Raw genomic sequence first — 23,827 nt, 5'->3', positions numbered from 1 at the left:
AGTATGCTGATAGCATGGAAAAACAACCAAGAAAAAGGAACTGCTCCGGGTTTCTGACCAACTTGCCCTGTGATTGCTGGCCATGGCTGCAAGGGACCTGCAGCAGAGATCTGAATCAGAGCAGCGTCGCTTCCCTAGACTAAATCACCCTTTGCGAATACCTGTCCTACCCCCTGTCTGCCCCTCGCACACAGAACATGCCTGCGGCACCATGAATAAGATCTTTTAAAGGTTCTGTATGTTTTAGTAGCCTAAATGTAATTTTCAAATATGAATTAAGCAATTTGGCTAGGATTTCATTAAAATCAGTGCAGTTTAGAAGACTTATGTGAGAATAGGGTTTAGATGCCTAAGATGCTTTGCCCTTCTGAAAGCATTATCCCGGAACTATACCAAGTGCATTTTGCTTTCCAGGGATTGATCCCAAAGTGCAGAGCTGCATCTCAGCCTGTCTGACTGAAATCCAAACCTTCAATGCAAACATGTCATCGCTTGTAGTCCCTCATGAAGATTTCAAACTGGATACACTGAAGTTGCAAGGTCAACACCTTTAGGAGCAAAACACAGCTTGCTGCATAATCTTTATACATAAACCACAGGATATTTTGCTCCTTACTTGCCAATTCAGCCTATTTTAAAAGAGAATCCAACAATTTTAATATTCTGCTTTGTAGCTGACAGCTAAACTGATTATATCGTAATAAAATACATCTGCATAAATAACATGAATTTATAGTGTTTCTACAGGGACTTTCAGTATTAATTTCAGATAACACTTTGCCAGAGAAATTAAGGGGAGAATACTAGTACTGTATTTCCTACATAATTTTACAAAAGTGTCAAATATATCTGTAAAAGTTTGAAATGCTTAACCTGCCAACAAAACAGGGGTTTTGTTTGGGGTTTTGTTTGGGTTTTTTTTTTTTTTTTTCTGAATGGCTCTTTAGCTGTAAGTTGGCTTCCATCACAGAAACTTTTTTGGGAAATACTTGAGGATTATACGAGTCTTTGTATTTTTATTAAAATATATCTTTGCAAAGATATATTAGTTGGAAATACACACTTTATTTGTTGGTCAGCGTCAAACTTCATTTTAGCATATCCCTGATTATGGTGCATATTGAGTAAACTGCTATTTTAAAAGGTTGAATGTGTGGGTTCTTGCTTATAACTAATCAGGGGACTGAACAACGTCTCAGGTAGTCTTTGATTGCTCCGCACAAAGCAAGAAGGTGAAAACAGGTACAAGGTGTTCTGAAGGAAGGTTGGACCAATCAATGGTGGGCAGGTAATTGGCGTCTTTGAAGAGGTATTCCTAAATACCTTTACTGCTAAAAGAGCAATTGCTAAATGAGTGTTTTTCCTTCCCGTGTTCGGGGGTTGAAAAATGCACCAATCATTCATTAGCCCGAAGTCCGAGTCAGCCAGACAGCATGAAAAAATACCTGGCACTCAAAGCTCACATTTAGCCTCAAAGCTGTGTCCTGCCACTCAACAGGAACAAAACAGTCGTGCACTGTTTGTGACCTTCCTTTAGTTGTACTGTAGTGTCAATCACAGTGGTCTTTAATCCTTTCCAAATTATAACATGTATCTCTTGTGCTTTAATTTTGCTTCATTCCCTTCCTGACTTTACTTTTTTCTTCTTTTATTCCTGACAAAAGAGGACACTATCTCTCTCTATGATATTCAGTATCTTACCTGAAATTTGTGATGTTTGTGACCTTTTCTTCACTCCGTGTACTTTCTTGACACTGTTTCTATACCTTTACCCCACCAATTTTGAGTCTCTGATTTCTTTTCTGGGTTTTTCTCTCCAAAATCCCTCTTTCTTTTGATAACGTGATTTCTATTTGAAATGTATCATTTCAGTTCTCACTTTTTACCTATCAAGCAGATAGTTAGACAAAAGGGGAGAATGTCTGTGATGTCCCAGGGCTTGTGATGTTCCCAAGACCTTGCAGCATAAATTAAAATGCCAGGTCCTCTCTAACTAAGTTGTAGTGGTGTCATCTGTCCTGCCTCTATCTTTTGTCTGAGAGAGCTGAATTTGGAAGTCTGTTGCGTTATTCCTTCTTTCAAGCAGTCCTGGGAGAAGCTGATCTTCTACTGCTTCTTTTAGTTTTTTAGTTACTAAAAAAAATTGTTTCTTTTCCCAGATTTCTATTTTGAATCCTCTTGTCTGGCAACTTGTTCACGTTGACATTCATAGTTTCCAAGCTGGAGGAGGAGGCTATTGACTTGATAATTTTCACTGCTACATTGGCAACTCAAGCTTGAGTTTTCTATCCATGGAGACTCAGAAGTCACTGACTAGTTGAAGAGTAGCTACAATGGGAAACTTGCGGATTCAGGACGGTTTCCCTTCATTAGCTTATACTCAGTTCATATTTGAATTGTTAACTTTGGAGGCATTTGGATGGACAGTTCCTTTCAGTTTTAAACAAAAAAAAAAAACACCTTAATTTCTGTGAATATGATAATTTGCTGAAGAAGCTTCCAGCTTTTTTTTAGCCAAGTTGATTTTCAAAGTCTGGTAACATATGTTCACACTTGTAGTTTCAGCTGTGTCTGCACATCTAATACATTTGTCTGCCTGAGGAGGAAATTCGCTGTATGGTGGTTAAATATGAGGAAATGTAGTATTGTCTTTCCTGTGCTGGTTGTCGCTCTTACCTCTCTCTCTAGGACAAGCTACCTATGCGTAAAGTATAAAAGAGTACCTATCAGAGTAAGAATATGTTGTACAAGTGCAAAAGACCACACCTTGTTCTTCAAGGCATTTTAAAAGTTTCTGAGGTATTTTTCATAGACCTGTGTTTTTAAAAATCTAGAATCCATAGCCATCATGTGAGGCCAAATAGACTTCTTGAGCTTTTTTCTTATCTGAGGTTGTTGACCTCAGGAGAGGAGGAGAAGGTTACAGGGTCAAAGTCTTTTCCTCCTTGGAGCTTGCTGCTTGCTGGGAGAGGGTTGGCTGGAAAATAGATGTTTTAGAAAAAGGGTTGAGGGTCATGATTTTAATTCTGTTAGGGAACAGCTGGTTTGAGTTTCTTTCCACTTCTATCTTCCCTCCCTTCCTCACAAATCCATGGAGAGAGAAAAATTTGTTCAGAGGAAAGCAGTAACACAAAAATAAAGGATTGCACTATTTTCATGTTTTAAATAGATCATGTTTGTTATAGGACTTCGCATTAAGAGAGAGAAGAGGAAATTATTAAAATAATTGAAATCCATTATTGTTTCAAGCATTGAATTGAGATTGATCTAGAGTGCCAGAGGTTTATTTGTTTTCCTGCCAAAAGTTAAATTGTTAATAGTAATGTTCTAATGGTTTTTTGGTGGGTAAACAATATGCATTATGATTTTTAATTTAGTGATGGACAAAGCTAATTATGAATGTGCCGTGTTAGTTTGCATACAAGTCACTGAAGAAAGATGCTTTGACTTGGCTATTTCTGTTCAGATTTTCTTCATCTTTGCATGCTGCTTTCATGCACTAAGACCAAAGAGAGAGAAGGAAACTCACAACTCTCAAATGAATGGCAAACTAGGAACAGATTTTTCGTCTGCGCTCCTCTGAAACACTGGCCTCAGGCTGTGTTGGTGTGTGGCTCAACAGCAATCAGAGGTCATAATTTCATTGGCGGTTAGCATCAGGTTTAATTTTTCTAATATGTTACATTTACCAAAATGTCTGGTTTCAGTTACACTTATGCACTGACTGAATCAGCTTTGAGCAGCATGATGTTTTAAGGTACCTGAAAGGCTACAAGAACGTTTATGGAACACATATGCTAATTGTTTTTAACCACTTTCCTTTCTAAACACAAAAATGTGTTTTTGGAAAGCCATTTAACAGTAGTAGCTAACGATGGTGCGCATTTATTCTAAGAAATGAGCACAAGGAATAGGTAAAATAGTTGTTTTAACAAGACTGCCATCTACTGATTTCCACAATTAAAAATATGCCCGATAAGTGGATTGTTCGTAGTTTTTTATAGCTTTATTTTCGAGATTTGCAAGATCAAGAAAATTACAAAGTCTTTCTGTCACCTTAGGAATGCGACCAGGTTCACATTGATGACGTGTCTTCGGACGACAACGGTCAAGATTTAAGGTACAAGAGAACTGAACAAGATAAAACGTTGCTTTGCATGTTCCTTCCTGGGAAAGTGATGAACTGCTGTAACACTTAAGTAGCCCGCTGTCTTTTTAGCTGTCTTAGCCTTTGCAATCCAGCAAAGGGAGTAGCTGGTGCTTGAACGTAGCCTGTTGTGTTTTGTTAATCTGGGGGTTTGCTTTTCTCTGACTAGCACCTATAACTTTGGAACAGACGGCTTTCCCGCGGCTGCCACCAGTGCGAATTTATGCCTCGCGACGGGGGTGCGTGGAGGAGTGGACTGGATGCGAAAATTGGCTTTCCGCTACAGACGAGTAAAAGAAATATATAATACCTACAAAAATAATGTCGGAGGCAAGTGACTCTGAAGTATATGACAAAAATAGATGAAAAGCAGTAAAAGGGAAGAACTTTTGGTTTATGTTCCTTTTTTAACATTGTAGTGTTTAGTGAGCTGTTTAGTTTGCACCATGCGGAAAGTTGTGTCTGAGCTAATGAAAGCAAAGGGAAATGACAGACCATTATTTGATTTCAGTGCAGACATGCCCTTATCTACTCCACAGGTCTTCTTGGTCCAGCAAAAAGAGAGGCTTGGTTACAACTAAGAGCAGAAATTGAAGCTTTGACAGATTCTTGGTTAACACTTGCACTGAAAGCACTCACCCTTATTCATTCGAGGTAAGTATGAAGAGTACGAGGTAGTTAGGAAACTTTAGGATGTCTGCTGATAGTCTAGAAGAGGCTGCCTGGTCTGGTGGGCAAAATGCTGAACCTGGAGGACCTCTTCTCATTCCTTGTTCTGGTCTGACCATGCCACTTTACCTGGCTCTCCTGTAAGGTGGAAAAAAAACCCTTTCTTTGTAAGTGGCAATAATAATGGTGAGGGGGTTTGATGGGAGGGTTAAGGTTTTCCTTGTCCTGTTTCTTTTTGTTAAAAAAAGGATGCTTGCATTTTCTCTTCCATAGGACAAACTGTGTGAACATTCTTGTAACAACTACTCAGCTAATTCCAGCTCTGGCAAAAGTCTTATTATATGGACTAGGCGTTGTATTTCCCATAGAGAATATTTACAGTGCAACTAAAATAGGTGAGCTATTTTTATAACATTGTGAAACATTTGAAGCTGTAATTCTAAATAAAAAGTTATTGTAGTATATATATTTCTTGCATGCACTCACTGTAGCAAATACAGAGATTAGTAATATCTGATCTTATGAAACACTTCTCATGCTAAAACATCCTAGAAGTGCTTTTCAAATGTTTGTCATGATGCAGCTCAGAAAGCTTCATATAGCAGTGTTAACGCTGATGCAGCTTCTGTTAAGAGGAAATATAATTGCTTTTTTGTCATCATTTCTCGAAACTGTGAGGCTATGTAGCAGTTCAGAAGGCTGTTTAGTAGACTGATTAGCAGAAGAAATTCTGTAAAGGTAAGCCCTGGCTCCATTTCATTCATGGGCTCTGGAGCAAATTTTGGTAAACAATTTACCAGAAGCAAGAATGTTTTGCTGCAGAATGTAATTATTTAAGTTCATTCATACTGACTGTAATAAGCTTCAGCCAGGCAAATGTTTATTTCTGTTTTCTGGTTCAATATAAAAGATGTTATTCTGAGTATGTAGAAGTACATAGGACCAGATGGCAATGGTGCTTGTAGTTTTTAATGTGATTATGACATATCTGTTCTATCTCAGATTCCCTCAAAATTGTGGGCTACATGAAAACATTTTTCATGTGTTCTTAAGTATCTATAATACAGGAAGCTCAAATGGCCAAGAAAAAATGGTGGGTTGTTTTTGTTTGGTTTTGGGTTGGTTTTTTTTTTTAAAAAAAAAACCTTGGTTGAGAGTTTTATGTAGAAATTTGAAAGCATTGCCATAAAAGATTTAAAACTGTTTCCTGGATAGAAATGTTATGGTACCGCCTGTCAAAACTTTAAAGTAAATTAAAACTTTGAATCATAATACTTTAAATGCACATTTTAGTTAAAACATATTTTAATAAATATTCACTTATGACTTCACGTACACAGGACAGCAGGGTACTTTTGCAAAACTGCATTCAGTCACTGACTGTCACGGGAAATCAAGGGATTTTTGTAATGTGACACAATTAATAATTTTCAAGCACCATTTCACCCTGATTAGTGTTGGAGGTTTCTTATGCCTGGTGCTACTGTTAAAGGGTGTCATTGCGTAGGTTGGCTTCTCTGCTGGCTAGAAACCTTTTTTGAATTTCCAACCTATTTGTTCTTTAGCTGGTATTGTTCTGTAGCTGAAATAACTATTTTGAAAAACACAGTTTTTCTCGTCGGTTGCTGTAGACACACAGGTAAGCATGTACCATGACCAGACTGAAGTGATCTTTCAGAATGGGTACATATAAGAAAACTCAACTGTAAGCATTTACTTTCTTTCTGGCTTCCCAGTACCAGTACCTGAAGCTTCCCGGTATCGGTACCTACGTGTAGGACTGGAGCACTGGGATCATTTCCCCAGGTCTGTGCAGTGAAGTAATGAGCAACATTAATGGATCCCAGTGCAGGATCAAGGACCTTGCCCATGTATTGGATTACAGGCATTTAAATCTAAATCTTTTGGGTGACCTTCTAAGTCAGGATACTACTGTTTCAGGAGCTGTGATTAATCTTGTCACAGGTTGTGGAGAAAAAGCTAGAATTTCAACTCCGATTCAATCAATTTGCTCAGTTCAGGATACTGGCCGTAAACAGCCGGTAGAGAATTCTCCTGGTAGAGAAATTCTGCCCAAAACCTGTCTCAGATTAGGGAAGGAGACAAGAAAGGTGATATTGCGGACCTCTAGTCCGCTATGTCTACCATGGCGTGTGTACTAAAGGATCTCACGGAGCAAATTTTAAGGCTGCCTGTCAGCTGCTGTGGCAGGAGTAAAGCTGCAATCGGCCTTGATATGCCATCCTGAGGGAGAGGCTCTTCTCTCCCAGTAGCTCTAATTATTTATTATAGTACTGGGGACATCCGGGCTAAAAAGTGATCTGTTTGATGTCATCCCATCACCACCTGTCCTGAATAGTCTGATCTTTTTCTTTCAGGAAAGGAAAGTTGTTTTGAGCGAATAATTCAAAGATTTGGAAGAAAAGTAGTGTATGTTGTTATAGGGGATGGTGTCGAAGAAGAACAAGGTGCAAAAAAGGTAATGGCTCTTTTTCAGTGCGGGTTGATTTCAAGAGTCTGAAAGCAAAATTGTCTTTTCTTCAATATGGGACAGCATGCGTTGACATTTGGGTTTTGTGTCTTTGCTTTGTGAAATATGCTTTGACCATATCTAGTAGAAAGCTGCATAAAACTGTAGATAATAATGTGCCCTGCTGTTCTCCAAAAGACACATTAAGCTAGCTCTGTATGTTTGATTTATTTCAAAAAGGAGCCAGAAAATGGACGCTGGCTTTTGTGCCAAGAACTAATAGTTATGTTTTCATTGGCATCCCAAAATACCACATAGGATGTTATGAATATAAGCAAAAAAATGGCAATTCTTGCTGATCAAAGGCAGTGTGCTATTTGACTATACGAAATACATATATGTCACACCTTGGAAAGGCATGTAGGACTGGAGTAGGTATACAGAAATTTCAATTTTCTTGTGCGTCCATAATTTCAAATCTGCGTTCAGGTAACTATTCGTGTCTTGTCCTGGATTCATAACCTCAGTTAAATGAGCAGAGGATGCTATTTGGCTATGTCTTTATTATTTTTTGCTTTCTTCTGGGAAGAAGGGAAAAATTCACTTTTTTTTTTTTTTCCCCACTGTGGAGCAAGCTCTGTAAAAAGCAATACTTCCCCCTGAAAAATAATATGCAGTATTCCTAGCCTTGCTATTTTACCCAAGTACAGCAGATACAGACTCTTCGCTCGGAGGAATGAGGCATAATATTGACTATTTGAACAATAGGAGATAGAACAGGAAAATGGGCATTTCTGTGCTTGCTTCCTTTTACAGGTAAATTGCTTTTACACAGCCGCTTTTTTACCACAAAACTCTCTGTGGTACTTCTGTATCTGTTTCCACTGTAACTTTCTAAATTGGAGAAGTGAAACTAATTAGTCCGCATGGCCTTTTAACAACCACTGACTGGTTTTGCTTCATAAAATCCGGGTTTTGTGCCCCCCGAAGCATTGCGGGTAGGTTCCCGGCTCGTCCCGGCACTTCGCAGAGTCTCAGTTTCATATATCCCTTTGGCGGACTGACGGGAACAGTTTGCTCCTTTCTCCTTCAGAAATGCCTTTCATCTTTGCAGAGAAATGTTTTCCCGCTGTAAATGATTACATTTTAAAAGCTGCATTTAAGATCGGGGCGGGAGGGGGGGAATTCTTCTCTTTGTTCCTTTTCTGTTGCTCAGTGAAATAGTGTTGTATATGATAATGGCAGGAGTAGTCCTTTCGGTAACATTATCTAATTCAATGCTTTTTTCAACAGGAAACATGATTCAGAAAAGCATAAGAAAAAGCCTTTCCAGTCGCTAAGAGGAGTAGCAGTATAGAAAGTTCCTTTGTGCCATTACTTCTGTGTATTCTTTCTCGGTGGAAGGAATTTTCAGATTCAAAGCATGTTAGATGCTCTGGATTAAATTATCTGCTGCAGTGATGCCAGAGAAGTCAATAAGTAGACCAGCAGCCCTGCCTTTCTGCAGAAACTATTAATTTGATTAAGGAAAATGCTTCTGTGATTCTTGTCCTGCTTCTTACTCCACCGAAAAAGAAGTCACCATTTCACACCGTGAAAGCAGGATTTGCCTCTGAAGTTTTGGCTCTCGCGTCCCACAGGAGCAAGAACCACACAGTGCCTTGCCATAGGAGGAGCTGGTCCCAGCTCAGATGATGCCTGTTTGGTTACCTGCCCCTCAGGTTGTCTTTAGGGTTATTAGGAGGAGCGAGGGTGGGAGTGCACCCTAGTGTATACTGTGCTTCAGCTTACAGATGTATGGCTAGTCTAAGGAATAAAAGGTATCCCTGTATTAGAAATCAGTAAAAGCCTAGACTTTCTCTGGAGAACATGCAAACAAACCAGGAGATTTACCCCCACAAAACCACCCAAAGACCATCGATCCAAAGTGGCATAACTGTCCTATCATGTACCCCATCACCTTGCTTATCCCTTGAACTTCGTTAGCTGGTTCCTTCCTGCCTTCCTTCCCGCCTTCCTTCCCGTCAGCACGTCGGGTTTGGGGATATTCTCAGGGCAGGGCACTTTGCTGAAGCGGTTTGGCCTGCGGAGAAGCCCTTAGTATATGTTCATTTCTTTACACTACTTAGAGCGTAAGCAGTACACCCTTCTTTAAATAGCACTTCATTGATTACATGTGCACTATAAGGAGTATTTTTAAGTGAGCATATAAATTCAAACCGATTTCGTTTGAGACATTTTTTTATTCCATGTTTGTTTAGTGAAAAGAGCTGAACTTCCAGCTTAGGAGGTAAGAAAGTGAAGGTTTGTTATTAAAAATAATTTACCAGAAATTTGTCAGTTGCTTCATCATAGAACAAGATTTTCATTTATGTCCTTCATTCATAGAAAATCCTGAGTCAATAGGAAAAATAAAGGACACATTTAAAATCTTTTAATTGTTGTTCATTATTGTAAAAATTCAATAATCGAAACTTTTTAATACCATTTAAAAGATCATTGCTCTTCTTAGAAGCATTTTTAGGATAGGCTGTTTTTCATAAAATGCCTCTTTTGATGGATGAAAATAAATACAATACACTGAGGAAACCGCACGCTCTTACGTTTCACGTAGCACAGGACGAGCCATGGCGTCAACACCTTTGTTTAGCTGTCACTTCCAGCAAAATATTTTATAAGACAATTAAAATTCTCGGGACGTTTGTGTTGCAGACTGAGGGATAACTGTACCCTTCCAGATCAGTTCAGCGCGCAGCCGGGGTGGCTGTAATGCCAGGGTTCACGCAGAGGTTGCTACCTTCGGATCAGCTTCCCCGGGAAAAGAGGGAGAGGAGGGGAGAGAGAAGGGGGTGTGAGAGCCGAGGGGTGCTGGGGGCGGCTGCCGGCGTCGGTGCGAGTGCCGTGTGGGTCAGAGCCGCCACCTCTGAGTGCCACCGCGGTGACAGTGGGTTTTCCTGCCAGAGATTCCATTGTCTTGGCATTTTGTTTGGCTTTGTTTTGTTTCGTTTTGGGTTTTGGGTTTGTTTTTTTTTTTTGTTTTGTTTAGTTGTGTTGTGTTTTGATTTGTTGTGTTGTTTGAGCTCATCTTTTGACTTTGCCTTTGGAGACATAGTCAGGAAGTACTCGTAAGTCAGAAAAAAAAAACCCAACTCCTGAGTTTTTCTACTTAGGGGAATCCTCCAGAGGATTTCTAATTTGCGAGAGGAGACAAAGGAGGAGGCTCTCTGCGCTGAGGAGCTGGATTTTACATCAGGTGATTCGGGAGAGCCTGGGCAAATCGGCTTCTCCCTTTGTCTCCGAAATGGTCATGCTGCCTCGGAGGGAAATTGGGAGGAAAAATCATAAATCTTTGTGGAGCAATAAATAGAATATAAATGGGTATCCAATATGCCACTGCTTTTAAGCTCACAGTCACACTGTGCTGGTCAGGGTTGGGGTAGGAAGTAAAGACGACCGCTTAGCAAATCTGGCAGGAACACAACAAAAATACCATGAAAGATGACTGAAACCGATGAGTTTTCTATTCAAATCTGTCACAGATCTCAGGAGTAAGGTTTTTGTATAAATATATATTACTTTAAGGGAAGGAGGATAGTCTGCTCTTTTCAATGTTGCTGTCAAAAAATGGCTTTGTTTTGCACATGCATTAATAGAAACACTTTATTTCATTGAATAAAATAGTTGATGTTTTGTTCTTTTAGTAAATACACATGGAAAAGTAATATTGCTTCTATTTCAGAAATAAAATACCTTAATATTTTAGGTTATTTAATAGTATGATAATTATTAGATTCATTAAATTAATAATTTAACTTTTCATGCATTTTACACCAAAACCAAATTCAAAAGTTTTCCACCATATTTCATTTCAAAATGTCATCAAAACTAAATCATTAAAAAAGTTCATAAATGTATTTATTACCAAGTATCATCTACAAAACAACTCATTTTTTAAAAGACAAAAGCTTCATATTTACTTGGAAGATACTGAAGTAGTACACAAAATTGTTGCTTTACTACCAGTCTAGATGCATATTCTTCCAATAAGCAATAAGAAAAGCTTTTGTATAGTTTCACTAGATACTAATGCATCCAGTTACACCACGTATTTATTAGTGATTAGTATTAGTCATCCATTCTCCCACAGCTGCAAATGAGATATTAGCATTTTTCTGTGTGCTCAGAATAGAAGACACGTGTTGTACATGACATGTGTGCTAAGTGTTGGCAGGGAGGACTTTCTAAAGGCAATATTTAGTGAATATATATACAAAGAAACTCTTGCCTGGTCATTCAGTAAGAAAAAATGTACTTCTGGCTCATGGGTGTGCTGGCATTTTTGACAGGGCTGAATAGTTGTGGCCAAACGGGACATGTTAATGCAGGAATAAAGTATAAGGGTTTGTATGAGAATTTTGTTACTTTAAATGTTTTAGTTTTGTACAATCATTTATTATCTTAGATAAGGTGAAAATTACTGTATATGCCCCGTGAACACAGTGTATATATATATGGACTCATATGTGTGTGAGACTGTATATACATACACAAACATATACATACACATATTGACCTATATCAGGTTTGCTTCCCCTCCTTTTAGCTATGAAGGCTGTGCCTAGGGTCAGACTGATAGAGATCTGAATCGGCCACGTTCGGCCCTGCAGAGAGCGCCAGCGTGGATTCCAGCCCCGTGCAGCCGCCACGTTCCTGGCGTGCTTTATTTCTTGGGAGTGTGCTGCTGGTCTTTTGACCTGTATGCAGAAGAGCTGAAAATAATTATAATCCTGAGGTTTACACAACCTCTTTGTTTTCATAGGACTCTTTAGAATCATTCCACACCTCACTCCTGTAACTACACGGAGTAGATGGAGATACACTCCTTTCGCAGACAGACATAAATAAAGCGGAGGACACTTAAGTGGGTTTGGAATAGGAAGATATAGCCAAAATAATGACCACTTAAAGTTTTGGTTTAAAATCTGACCATAAACAGCTGAGGGTAATCCAAAACTCGATATCGCATATGGGCATCTAGCAAGAATTGCTGTGATTTGATTTAGCAGAAGCTAAACCTTCTGTTAAATCAATCAGAGTCTTTAACTGCCCTAGCTGCCTGGTGTGTGTACGCTCTGTGATGCTGAGGTTGTTACTAGGGAAGCAGTATAATGCTGGAGCTGCATGAAGCGGGAGCTGGAAGCCAAGAATTTATTACTACAATCCTCCCTATTCATTAGTTTGCTGTATGACCTTGGACGGCGTCCATGTCATTGACTCTTGGCTTCTGCAGAAACACACTACGCAAAGGCAGGTGTCCACCAAGCTCTTCGCCACGCCGCATCTTAGGTATGCTATTTACACCTCCCTGCCCTGGTGGCTGGGGGAGAGCCGGTGCCAAGCAGACTAAGAGAAGCAGGGAGCTATGGCTGGCTGGCAGGGGGAGCAGGTAGGTCCCACCTGGTGGGTGGCTTGGGAGAAGAAGAGGGGAACTGCAGCCACGCAAGAAAGGGAGGCAGCACTGCTGAGCACCGCTGGCCAAGTGCAATCAGCTGGCAAACGCTGCACGGACCTGCTGCAAGCACAAACCTGTGCCCCTTTGTCCTTGATTTCATATCCCTATCAGATGTTGTAAATTCTTCCAGTAAGATCTCGCAGCCTAAATGAGAGATAGGTGCACAGAAGCTTTTGGAGAGTCTGGAGAACAGCACGATTAGGAAGTTTTATTTCATTTTGCTCTTGCTGTTTTTTTTCCTGAACATGGTGCAAGAAATAAATCTTTAGGAAAGATTTGAGTTGGAAAGCAGCAGTGTCTGACCTGAAAGATTGCAGAGGACAGACTTATGTGTAATGTAACAGGGAAGACACTGGGACCTGGAGTTGTAACTGAGCAAGGTAATTGCATCTAGTTTCTGTTGCTGGTGGAGCGCAGAGACAGTACAAAGGACGTCTAGATTGAAGGTGTAGAAATAGTAGGTGTCGCAGTCAGTGTTTAACGCTTCCTTCTTAAGGCAGGGTTTAATGCATTTTAAAAGCATTTTGGAAATGTCATAAGCATTTCTTCCAACAATATCTCAATTGTCTCAGCATTATTTTGTTTGTTTTGTTCTCTCCATAAGCAGATATGGCTCATGCATTTATCTTCAAGCTGAGATTTAGTCAGCTGTTTCTCAAGGCTTTGTAACAATCTAGAGTAAAGCAAAGCAGAGCAGAAACTCTTCCAATGGTGCTTCCATGTGGATCATTTTATTTTCTTCCTGAAGAAATTTCCTTGCTCTAAAATCTAGGCATACTCTGAATGTAGGCATCTGTTGATGCATCCATATTACACTTTAATTCAGATCAGTAGTGTCATATCTAAGCAGACCTTCCAGTCATTCCCTCTCACTATGCTTTGATTAACAACCTGGACTGGTTTTAGGGGAAAAAAAAAACCAAAACCAACAAACCAACAAAACCTACAAAACCGATTTCTTTTGGATAGAACTAAAGAACAATATGTTGTACTGGTACTCACCAAATGCTCTCCAACTGCACTTTCTCCACGATGGCAGACTAGAGCTATTTGGAAGTGAAAACCCTGAAATGTGGTGCACTGGCTGCTCAGCGCCACCTCCTTCACTCTGCAGTCCCTCTTCCTGTGTGACTCCGCTTGCTGACACCTGTCCTTCTTTGGGTGCACAATGTCCAGATTCCTTACAGGGCTCCCTTGCTGATCATGTACAACTCTCTGGTCTTTCTTATTAATATTCATTAATTCAGTATTAACTTCTCTGACTCTTGCACAAACAACAGTTGATTGTTCCTTAACAGTTGCCATTTGACTTCAGAGAGACTTGCTGCTACTTACATGGTTATGTTTCTTTTAAACATCTCTGCTTTATTCTATAAATTCAACCCAATTCATCATCACATCATTATCTAGATTGAAGCAACATTCTTCTATAAATAATAATTATTTATACACTGACAGACAGCTGTTTACCTGAGTTTCTAAAGAAAAATGTATGGTAGGCTCTGTGCTAATATGTTTGCCTGCTGAGATAGGTGTAAGGTAAAATTACAGGGCCTATCGTAAACACGCAACTGGAAACAGAGTTTCACATTATTTTCAGAATTGTTCTCTAACTTAAAATTTGAGGAGAAGACTTGAATGAAAAAAGGAGGTCAGTGTAGAACTAATAATCAGAAGAGGACTTTTGCCACCGATTTCAGGAGAATTAAAAATTTACTGAGGAAGTGCTGGCAGGGGATGAAGAAAACTTCTCTGAGAAGTTGTAGATAAAACACTTGGGGAACTCAGAAGCTATTGTGATAATAAATTGCTTGTCGTTTGCCTCCTAAAGATGCCAGGACACAAGCTGACCCAATGAAAAGGTGAAAATGATCATGTTAGCCTTCAGAACATTGTTGAATTGAAACTATTTTCCCATGGGATTTATAGAATATTTTCCTGATGAAAGCTGATGGTTATCTTTTTATTTATTTATTTATTTATTTATGCAAAAGTTCTTGCTGACATTCTAATCCCTGATTTAGAGTATAAAGATAATTCTTAATCAGATTTTTACCCTTCATGGATGAGGTAATGTGTGCTTTTCCCTGGTGTTTGTGTTTTTGGTTTATTCCGGTTCTTTGCAAACATATTTGTGCTCCAGACAGATTTTATTACAGCTAATAGGAAAAAAATATGTATTTATTTTAAAACTGTCCCATATGGAAAAGATGTTTTAAGATCAGTACTAACAATGAGTGATGTTATACAAGCCACTGAGATAAATTTCCTTTCAAAGCAATGTGAGCAACACATGAGCTATTCTGAATCACCATGGCTATGTTCTTAACTCACCTGCCAGGGATAGTTCTACAAGGAACAAACATGTTTTGATAGTAAATAATACTTTCACTTCCTTTATATTTTTGTTGGGGGTTTTTTATTATTTTTAGTCAAGTTCTATTCCCTTCCTCAAACTACCCACATGCTTCATGTATAGGTTATTTTCCGTAATTTTCTTCTAGAAATAATACTTTCTTCTTCACTGTGCTGAATTCTGTTTTTCTTATAAAAAGATGAGAAACCCCTCCTTTCCGTATGATCTCCTGCTGTTGCTCGTGTTGGTAAATAGACTTGCCATTACTGAGAATTTGAGCTGAGGGGGTGGCTCAGAGAAACCAGAGATAGACGTGAAGGGCTCAAGGTTTTAAGAGCTCTTTTTCTCTCCTCGCAGTGTTCCCTTATCCTTGCGAAAGACAATGGGTGGGTCTAAATACCAGAATGCTTGGGGTTATTTTTACATGTTGTCTGTGCTGTTCACAGCATGCTATGCCATTTTGGAGGATCTCGAGCCACTCTGACCTTATGGCCCTTCACCATGCCTTGGAACTGGAGTACTTGTAGCAGCTCAGCAGCACTTTGAAACCCCAGAGCCTCCTTCTGCCCGTGGACGAGATGCCTGTGTCTTGTGTCAGCATTGGACTACAGAACTTTGTGATTTCAACATGTTGACGTACAGCTGCAATTGGTCTTAACCCTTGCCCTTTCAGTAAACGGAGGAGCATGTCTTTTTCTTCAGAACAGCTGTTGACTCTGGTACTGCGAGTCCAGCGAAAATAAGCCATGCAAACATTTGAACAACTCATCTTTACCATATTTGCTACCAAAAAGAAATAGAGAAGGAAAAAAAAAAAAGAAAATAAAAAGGAAATAAAAGGTTCATACCTGTGAAGAATGAAAAGGACCTGCAAATGCTTTGTAGCTTCTAGACTCGTCAATGTGACACACACCATTTCTTCAACACAGCAAACTTGATTGCACAATGAAGACTGAGATTTTTCAAAATACCAGTGGAGTAATTTTCTTGTAAAGAAGGTTTACTTTTTGGTTTCTCATACCCAGGGTACTCTGTACATCTTTACTTATTTATGAACAGACTATATTTTGACATCATATAACTGAGGATATGTATAATAGGATTAAAGGCTATTATAAGCCTTTGCCTTATGGTACAGCAACTACTTTTGATTTTAGCACATTACAGAGTAGTTTAAAATATGTCTAATTTAAACTAATAGGTACATCACTGAGACAATCGTGTACAGGAAGAATTTTTTGTGTAAATTTGTAATAATGAATGATTCTTTTACATATTGTTAAGGTAAATGCTATTGAAATATAGTAATGCCTTGTTGGTGAAGAATGAGGCCACGTGTGCACAAACTGTTGTGCAGTGCCTTATCAATGCGTTGGATATAAATATGTAGATAATGGATTTTTTTAGATAAATTTGTCAAGACCAAAAGCATGGATGTCAAGTGTCAATAAGAATTGGGTTTTGTTCTTCTCGGCTGTTTCTCTTGCTTTTTCTTCTCTCACCTAGTCTGATTATGAAAAGATTGATTTCTTTCCCCCCACAAAGGAAATATAGGTAAAATACAACTGAAGAGGAGTCCTTTGCTGTCTTCTCTTTCCTCTTTTAAAGTTAACATATTAACCATTTCTTAAAGTACTGAAAAATGAATTAGCAGATTCATTCCCTAAAGAAATAGAGAGAGAACACAAATATATTTTAAGACATGACTTAAGCTGGAATCTTGGTATCGAATAGTTTTTGTGTCATCCAAAAATGAAGGAAACTATCATCATTGTTATTTTTAGAAATTAGAAATGGGAATATTTTGGAGAAATTGAACAGGAATACTCATATTCATTTAAGTTTTTTAATCCTCTTCCACCAGGAGTCAGATTTTCCTAAGATATAACATCCATTGCCGGCAATGGAAATACTGAAATAGTTACCGCCAAGGAGTTAAAATTTGCTTTTGTCTATACCCATTTACAGGACGAACCTAGACTGTGTCTGTCTGTGACTTGTGACTTTTCTAATCCTGGAGGCCATGAGGTACTTGGTCAGATAAACTGTTAGTCTGACTTTTTGGCTTGAATTGTACCAATTCCCTTTACCTGATTTAAATCTCTTCATTAAAAAGAAGCCTCAGCTTTGTTGGTTCATTCTCCAGCTTTTCTTCTCGTTTTCTTTTGCTAAAAACACCAGCCTTGAAACAGCTACCTGCAGAGCTACAAAGCACCAATGTAGCTACACAACAACACCCTTCTCTATTGGAGGAATCATATTGCTGCTAGAATTCAATGTTTGTGGATTGCTTTATTACCAACAGAGAGGTTTTATTCTACCAAGACGTGCAAATGTGCTTTACTTTACCCAGTATGAGTGCTGGAATTCACGCAGTACTCATTTACGTACATAAAGCACATTGTGGGTAGTTTTTAGAATTGAGACTATAATTAGCTTTTTTTTTCCTCAAGCAAAGTAGACAGTGAGGGGGGTTGGTTGTCTGTCTTTTTTTTTTTTTTTCGATTTTTAGTCACTTGCGGACTGAAAAAAACAGTTTATCTGGGCCTTATTGTACAAAAAGTGTGTTGTGTCCACAATTGTGTACAGAATTTTTCTTCATTAATTTTGTTTTAAATTAATAAAATTGATTTGTGAACATATTAAACAATTGTCTTGTATGCAAGTCTATGATATTTCTGCCCTCTAGGTTGGGAACATGGAGACATCTCTCATCTCTTTGCTGTCACAAGGCAGAAGTTGATCACCTGCTTGTGCCCAGCTGAGATGTTAAATAGGATAAAAAAATATTTGCATCTAGTTTTCAAAAGGCTCTGTTAGATGGGCAGCAGTTGTTTTGCTTATTGGCAGGAGCTAGAGAAGATCAGTGCAGAATAGGGACTTGGTGCATGGTGTCCTGGAAATGTGTGCCTAAGTGGCTCAGAGAAGTAAATGCCTGAACGTGCCTGAACATGCCGCAGTGTCTCTGAACGTCATCTGAAGCACTCCACGTGCTGAGTGGATGAGTCCCATTCTCAGCCATCTCACTCAGGGCTACAGCGTTTCTCCCATCCTCTGAGGAACCTGAGGGCCTGAACGTCTCTGGGAATTCAGACTGGTATTTATCTTTTGCAAGCACGGAGCGGGGCTGCCCTTTAAATCAGGGGGAGAGTGACAGTGCCCACCGTTTTATAGCCGACACTTTATTGTAGACCCATGAAGTATTGGTCCAGAATATGGGTTTGGTTTGCTTTTCTAAGGAGAGGCAAGGGCATGCCCAAACCCACATCTCACCTTCCACACGTTTATCCTAATTAACAACTTTTAGACTAATCTGCCCTAGAAACATCCACCAGTCCTCCTGGTACTGCTGTGCCACCCCGCACAAAGGGATTAGTTGAGCCTGAGACTGCAGAAAAAAGTCAGTGAACCAAGGAGTGAGTATGGCTGCACTGAAGGGGAAAACAGGATCAGCCAGGAGGAGTAAATGTGTCCATCAACCATGTATGGTTGTTTTGCAATGGCTGGTGAAGAGCCTTCTTTGCTCCTCCGCCCATGAGTGAGAGCCTTGAGTGGAGGCTAGTGGGTGCTTGTGCTTACTTTCTGACCTAGTGCCACCTGGGTTTTGTTGATATGTTGTGGTACAGCTTCAAAAGGAGAGATGGATGGTGCCGCAAGCTAAGAAAGGCATGGCTTAGTCAAGTATGGGTTTGTGTCTCCTCAGAGAGAAAAGGGATTATGCCAGCATAACTTCTCTTTGAACTGATTGTCCAATTAGTAGTAACCAAAAAGAGTGCAATGCACTCATTCCCTGCGTGGCGTGGAATTAACTGATGTCTGCTATGTTTTCTGAGCAGCTTGATCTTACTGGCGTCTGAGGTGCTGGAAGTGCCTGGCGAGTCAGGTCCTTAGGAGATTTAGGAGAAGAAATGTCTACTTTCCAACTCTCTGATGGCCCTAGGAGTGAGCTGGGAACCAGGACATGGCATATGTAAAGAGGTGAAACAACTAAATGCAAATGACTCTTAACGTTGCAAACAGCAGTATGATAATTTTAGGTAAGGAACAGGATGATAGTTTCATTGTAGAGTCTGCCTAAGTCTCACTTTAGGTAACTTGAATTCTTTCTGTATCTAACATTTAGCATCTCCCTCAGTCCTGTGGAAGAGGAAAATAACCTGAATAAAATGATCTGGGCAACAGACTAAGCTGTAGTATTATCAACCTCCATGTGGCAAACACCTTTCCTTTCTTGTATCATCTCCCGCACTTTTGCCTTTCCTCTAACAAATGTTTACTTGGGGTTTGCTGCGGTGTGGCTTGTCCTTTGACAGTGCTTGTTGCAAGATCTGCAGTCTCACTATGCATGAAGAATTCAGTTCCACTATGCCAGCAGGTGCCAGAAATTGTCTTCCCTTAAGAAGGGGTTTACCCTTAGAAGGATTGAAGTGGAGTTTTATCCATTGCAGAAAAATTGAACAGTAGAACTCTAGAACAAGCATAGTGGCTGTAATTCCATGAGGTTTTGCAATTTGCTTCTGCAAATGATAAACAAGGCCTCTGAGGTTTGCTGTTACTTACGATTACTAGGATAGATGTCTTCTGGAGACTGAAATCCCCTTGCCAGCTGGCCTCTAATGCTATCTCCTCCCCTCAATGCACCGAATGCCATGTTCAGGTGTGCTCCTGCACTGCCCATGAAAATGCACTGACTGTTCTATTGAACTCATTTTGGAGGTTTTGGTGTTTAGGCCGGTGGATGATCACAACGTTTTTAAAGACATCCCCTTTCATCATTGCTTCCGGCCTCAGACTAGTCTTAAACCAAAAACATGAAATTGCAAGTGTTGCTTAGCTCCAAAGATTTGCTTCCAGAACCTTGGCAGGCCTGTAGCTAAACATTATCTGACATTACCAATGGAAGCTGTGTAGACTAAATATTCTACACTGTGAATCAGCTCCTTTGATACATGAACACACATACTCACATTAAAAAATGTTGCCTCAGGTCCCTCATTTATTTTAAACTTTTGCATCTTAAAATGATTATATGTACAGTACTGTTGCTGGTTTTAAGAGAAGAGAAGCCAGATGCAATATATTATTCTACTGTAATCCATTAGAGCATTGAGTTTACAGTGGCAAATCACAGTTGCAGCTTTACAAACTTTTACTTATAACATGAAGATGAAATTGAGCTTTTTGTTTATATTTCCATCACTTTCTTTTAAAGCTGACAACCTAACAAATGGAAGCAAAACCATGACCAACCAAGGAACTGCTTCCATGTATTTGGCACCACCATGGAAGTTGGATGCTTAGAGTTAAATTATGTCTATATGTTTTCAGCGTAGCACCGATGGCTGCAATAGGCACGTAAATCCCCTCTGAAGTCAATGGCTTTCTTTTCTGACCCTCTCAGTGCTCAGAAAAATAATTCTTCTTTAAGGAACTTCATATGAAGACCCTACTTAAATCAAAATCTTGTAAGAAAGCAGGGATACCTGTAGAGTGAAGGGCATCATATTATACATCCAGCTCTGGGGCCCCCAACATAAGAAGGACATAGACCTTTTGGAGCAAGTCCAGAGGAGGGCCACGAGGATGATCAGAGGACTGGAGCACCTCTAATATGAAGACAGGCTGAGAGAGTTGGCGTTGTTCAGCCTGGAGAAGAGAAGGCTGTGGGGAGACCTTATAGCGGCCTTCCAGTACTTAAAGGGGGCCTACAGGAAAGATGGGGAAGGGCTCTTTTATGAGGGAGTGTAGTGATAGGACGAGGGGTAACAGTTTTAAACTGAACAAGGGTAGATTTAGATTAGATATTAGGAAGAAAGTCTTTACCCTGAGCGTGATGAGGCACTGGAACAGGTTGCCCAGAGAAGTTCTGGAGGCCCTGTCCCTGAAGGTGTTCAAGGCCAGGCTGGATGGGGCTTTGAGCAACCTGGTCTAGTGGGAGGTGTCCCTGCCTATGGCAGGGGAGTTGGAACTCGATGATTTTTAAGGTTCCTTCCAACCCAACCAATTCTATGATTCTGTGATGATGTAGGTAGCTCATAAGCTTGGGGTTTGCTTTTTGGAACGTGGCAGTATTGCTTTAAGTTTCCATTTCTTACATGCTCACTGATAATGATGTTCAGCTGTAATAGCTTTAGTTCTAAGAATAAAACGCATCAAAATCGTTGGAGGTATGTAAACTTGGTAGTGCCAAGAAAGTAAAATTAATAATAGCAATTATTATTATTTATGTCTTTCATGACTGGAAAGCATGCTCAGTGAGTGGTATCTTTGCCTCAAAATGCTTGCAATGCAAGCCAATAAAATACTGTTATAAATTCTCTTTTGCCTTTCCCTTCAAATTTCTATTTCTCTCAGCGTTGTGATTCTTGAATTCTGCCCTCCAACATGAGTAGAGGATGGCTGTCAAGAGACATGTTGCTTTATGTCATATGCTAGGGAAGAGGGACAGTCCTGCATCAATCTTGTGTTCTTTGTCAATGGCAAGGCTGCACAGCTGCTACTTTTGTCATTCTCCTTTTAGCCAGGGATTGGCTCTAACAAAACTGTCCAGCTCCCTTATGCCAGCAAAGGGCTAGAAGAAAACGGGAAAAAGCAGGGGGAAACAGTCAGCTCCCAGGCTGAAAAAAGAGGGAGAGGTGTGAGGGTTGCAAGGCTCCAAAGAAGGTCTGTAGGTAACCAGGGGAGTCACAGAGTGGAGCACCCAACACTCAGAGGTGGCCTTCCAGCAGCAGCCCAGTGCTCTGCCCAGGGATATGATGGGACAAGGGACTGGTGAGAGGCCCCACGGTCTCTCAGCTACCCTATCCCCCCAGCTCCGTGACGTGGATGGCCGGCTTGGCCATGGCAAGGAGGACAAGGATGTGCTGTAACTCAAGATGGACCTCAGATAAGGATGGTGTAAATCAAGAGAAGGCTGGTTGCAGTCCCTCTTCTGGCTCCTCCTCAACCTCGTGCCTTGTCCCCATTACCTCCGTGCAGTGGCAGCTTAGCCTCCCACCAGGAAGGCCATAGCAAGACGTGGAGATCTGTGGGGTACGTGTCCCTGACTGACTTTAAAGCAAATGGTTTGCAATAGAAAACACCCCTTATTCTCCTTCTCCAGCAGAGCTATGAGAGATAAATCAAAGTCTTACTTTTGCCTACCCAAATCATCCTTCTTTGTAGCTGTTTGTCAGCATTTCATTATATGTTAGTGCAAATAAACTTTCACATTCTGATACACTGGGGAAAAATATATATTTTTCATTCTCTCCTAATATTCTACATTGCCATTTCTGGTTTTTAAGTGGCTATTACTTCCTGCTAACAGTGTTAGAATAACAGCAGAAGGAAAACAAAAGATTTTGATTTATCCAAAGGAAAATACAGCTCTGCCAGCTCTCATGGAAGCCACATGAAGTTGCCAACTAACACCTTGTGGAAGTCAGCCCAAGGCACAAGTATGTCTGTTATTAGCAATCTGCCCTTTCCATTGCTTCACCACCACTGGCAGTTATTTTGCTGGGAAGAGGTATTTGTGGCTTGGGTTTTGTTTCTCACCCGCTCTTTGAAATCTTTTGCGTGGACTGCTGACTACTATTCCCCGAAGGGCTGGCCTTTGACACTGTGCTATTTCCAGCCTTACGTATAGAAGGACCATTATTTTCCAAAGGGAAGCGTTTGCAGAGGAAGCCCCAGTCTGCTTCATTTTCTTCATTGCCAATTCATGGCAGATTTGACATGGAAGTGAGATGAGATCTAGAGATTGCATTAAACTGAGGAGCTGGGACTGCAGAGAAAGGAGAGACAATGCAGAGGAGGTGGAGAGTGGTTAGAAAGAAAGAAAAAGAAAAAAGTAATTTGATTTGAAAAATGTGAGATAATAAGCCTGGGGAAAAAAATAACCCAAAGCAAGGAGTGGGGAAGAAGATGAGTTGGCTGGCATGGAGTGAATTAACTTTGTGCTTAGGAAAGCAAGTTTCATTTCTTGTCTCTGGCACAGAATGACCCAGGCATGTCACTAAGGCCTCAGCCCAAAAAAGGCTCAGACTCGGCAAAGCTAAGTGTCACTGTGGCTGGCCACCAATGGGGCGTCCAGAGCATCAGCTGGGCACGTGTACTGTCCATGGAGAGACCTGGGAGCCTTGGTGAGGAGAAGCCAGCTACCGGCACCAGAGCAGTGCTTGAAATGGTGTCCTCACCATGAGCTTGGGCACCACATCTCGCCCCTTGACTGACGGCTGGGAGCCCTTTCCTGTGCAGGAGCAGAAGCTGCCGGTGCTGAGGCACGTGGTGGGAGGTGCCCCACATCCTACGCAGCTCCTGCTGCTCACTCTCTCTGCAGACGCTTAGTGATTCGTGACCACTCGCACAGGATACAGGTGACTTTTATCCAAGCCCGCTTTCAACTCTATCCAGATTTGTGTGTTGCACTCCTGGGAGGCTGTCTGCTGTTAATATTCTCGGAGAGTCAGAGGATTTTTGTGGGAGGGGAAGAAGGTAGGAGAGAGGGAGCGAGCGAGCACGCAGGCTCTCAGAGAAGCACACAAGGATGGTGTTTGCAGAGCAAGAATGCTTTGCCTCTGTATAGCTGCTTAATGTGAAAAACAGAAGGTCCTGGGAGGTGGTACTTAACTCGGGGCTCCTGCCTCTGAGGCATGTGCTCACACCGCTGAATTACAGTCATGCCCTTTG

At 40.5% G+C, this 23,827-nt stretch overlaps 1 protein-coding gene across 1 annotated transcript in view; it reads left to right on the top strand.

The window, feature by feature from the left end:
• The window catches only part of EYA1 (EYA transcriptional coactivator and phosphatase 1), a gene marked incomplete at its 5' end in the record, with an annotated part of 58,268 nt that extends 41,442 nt beyond the window's left edge, over positions 1-16,826 (top strand). The window contains 6 exons of the mRNA XM_009894610.1: positions 4,062-4,120; positions 4,317-4,477; positions 4,687-4,801; positions 5,090-5,211; positions 7,195-7,295; positions 15,601-16,826. Of these exons, the coding sequence (XP_009892912.1) occupies positions 4,062-4,120; positions 4,317-4,477; positions 4,687-4,801; positions 5,090-5,211; positions 7,195-7,295; positions 15,601-15,681 (639 nt within the window). The remainder of the gene's footprint in view (positions 1-4,061; positions 4,121-4,316; positions 4,478-4,686; positions 4,802-5,089; positions 5,212-7,194; positions 7,296-15,600) is intronic.
• Between the last annotated feature and the right edge of the window lie 7,001 nt (positions 16,827-23,827).

Source organism: Charadrius vociferus, unplaced genomic scaffold (assembly GCF_000708025.1).
Source record: "Charadrius vociferus isolate BGI_N301 unplaced genomic scaffold, ASM70802v2 scaffold500, whole genome shotgun sequence".
NCBI classification, from domain to species: Eukaryota; Metazoa; Chordata; class Aves; order Charadriiformes; family Charadriidae; genus Charadrius; species Charadrius vociferus.
Note: the sequence above shows the minus strand (reverse complement) of the source record. Positions and strands in the feature narration are given on the sequence as shown.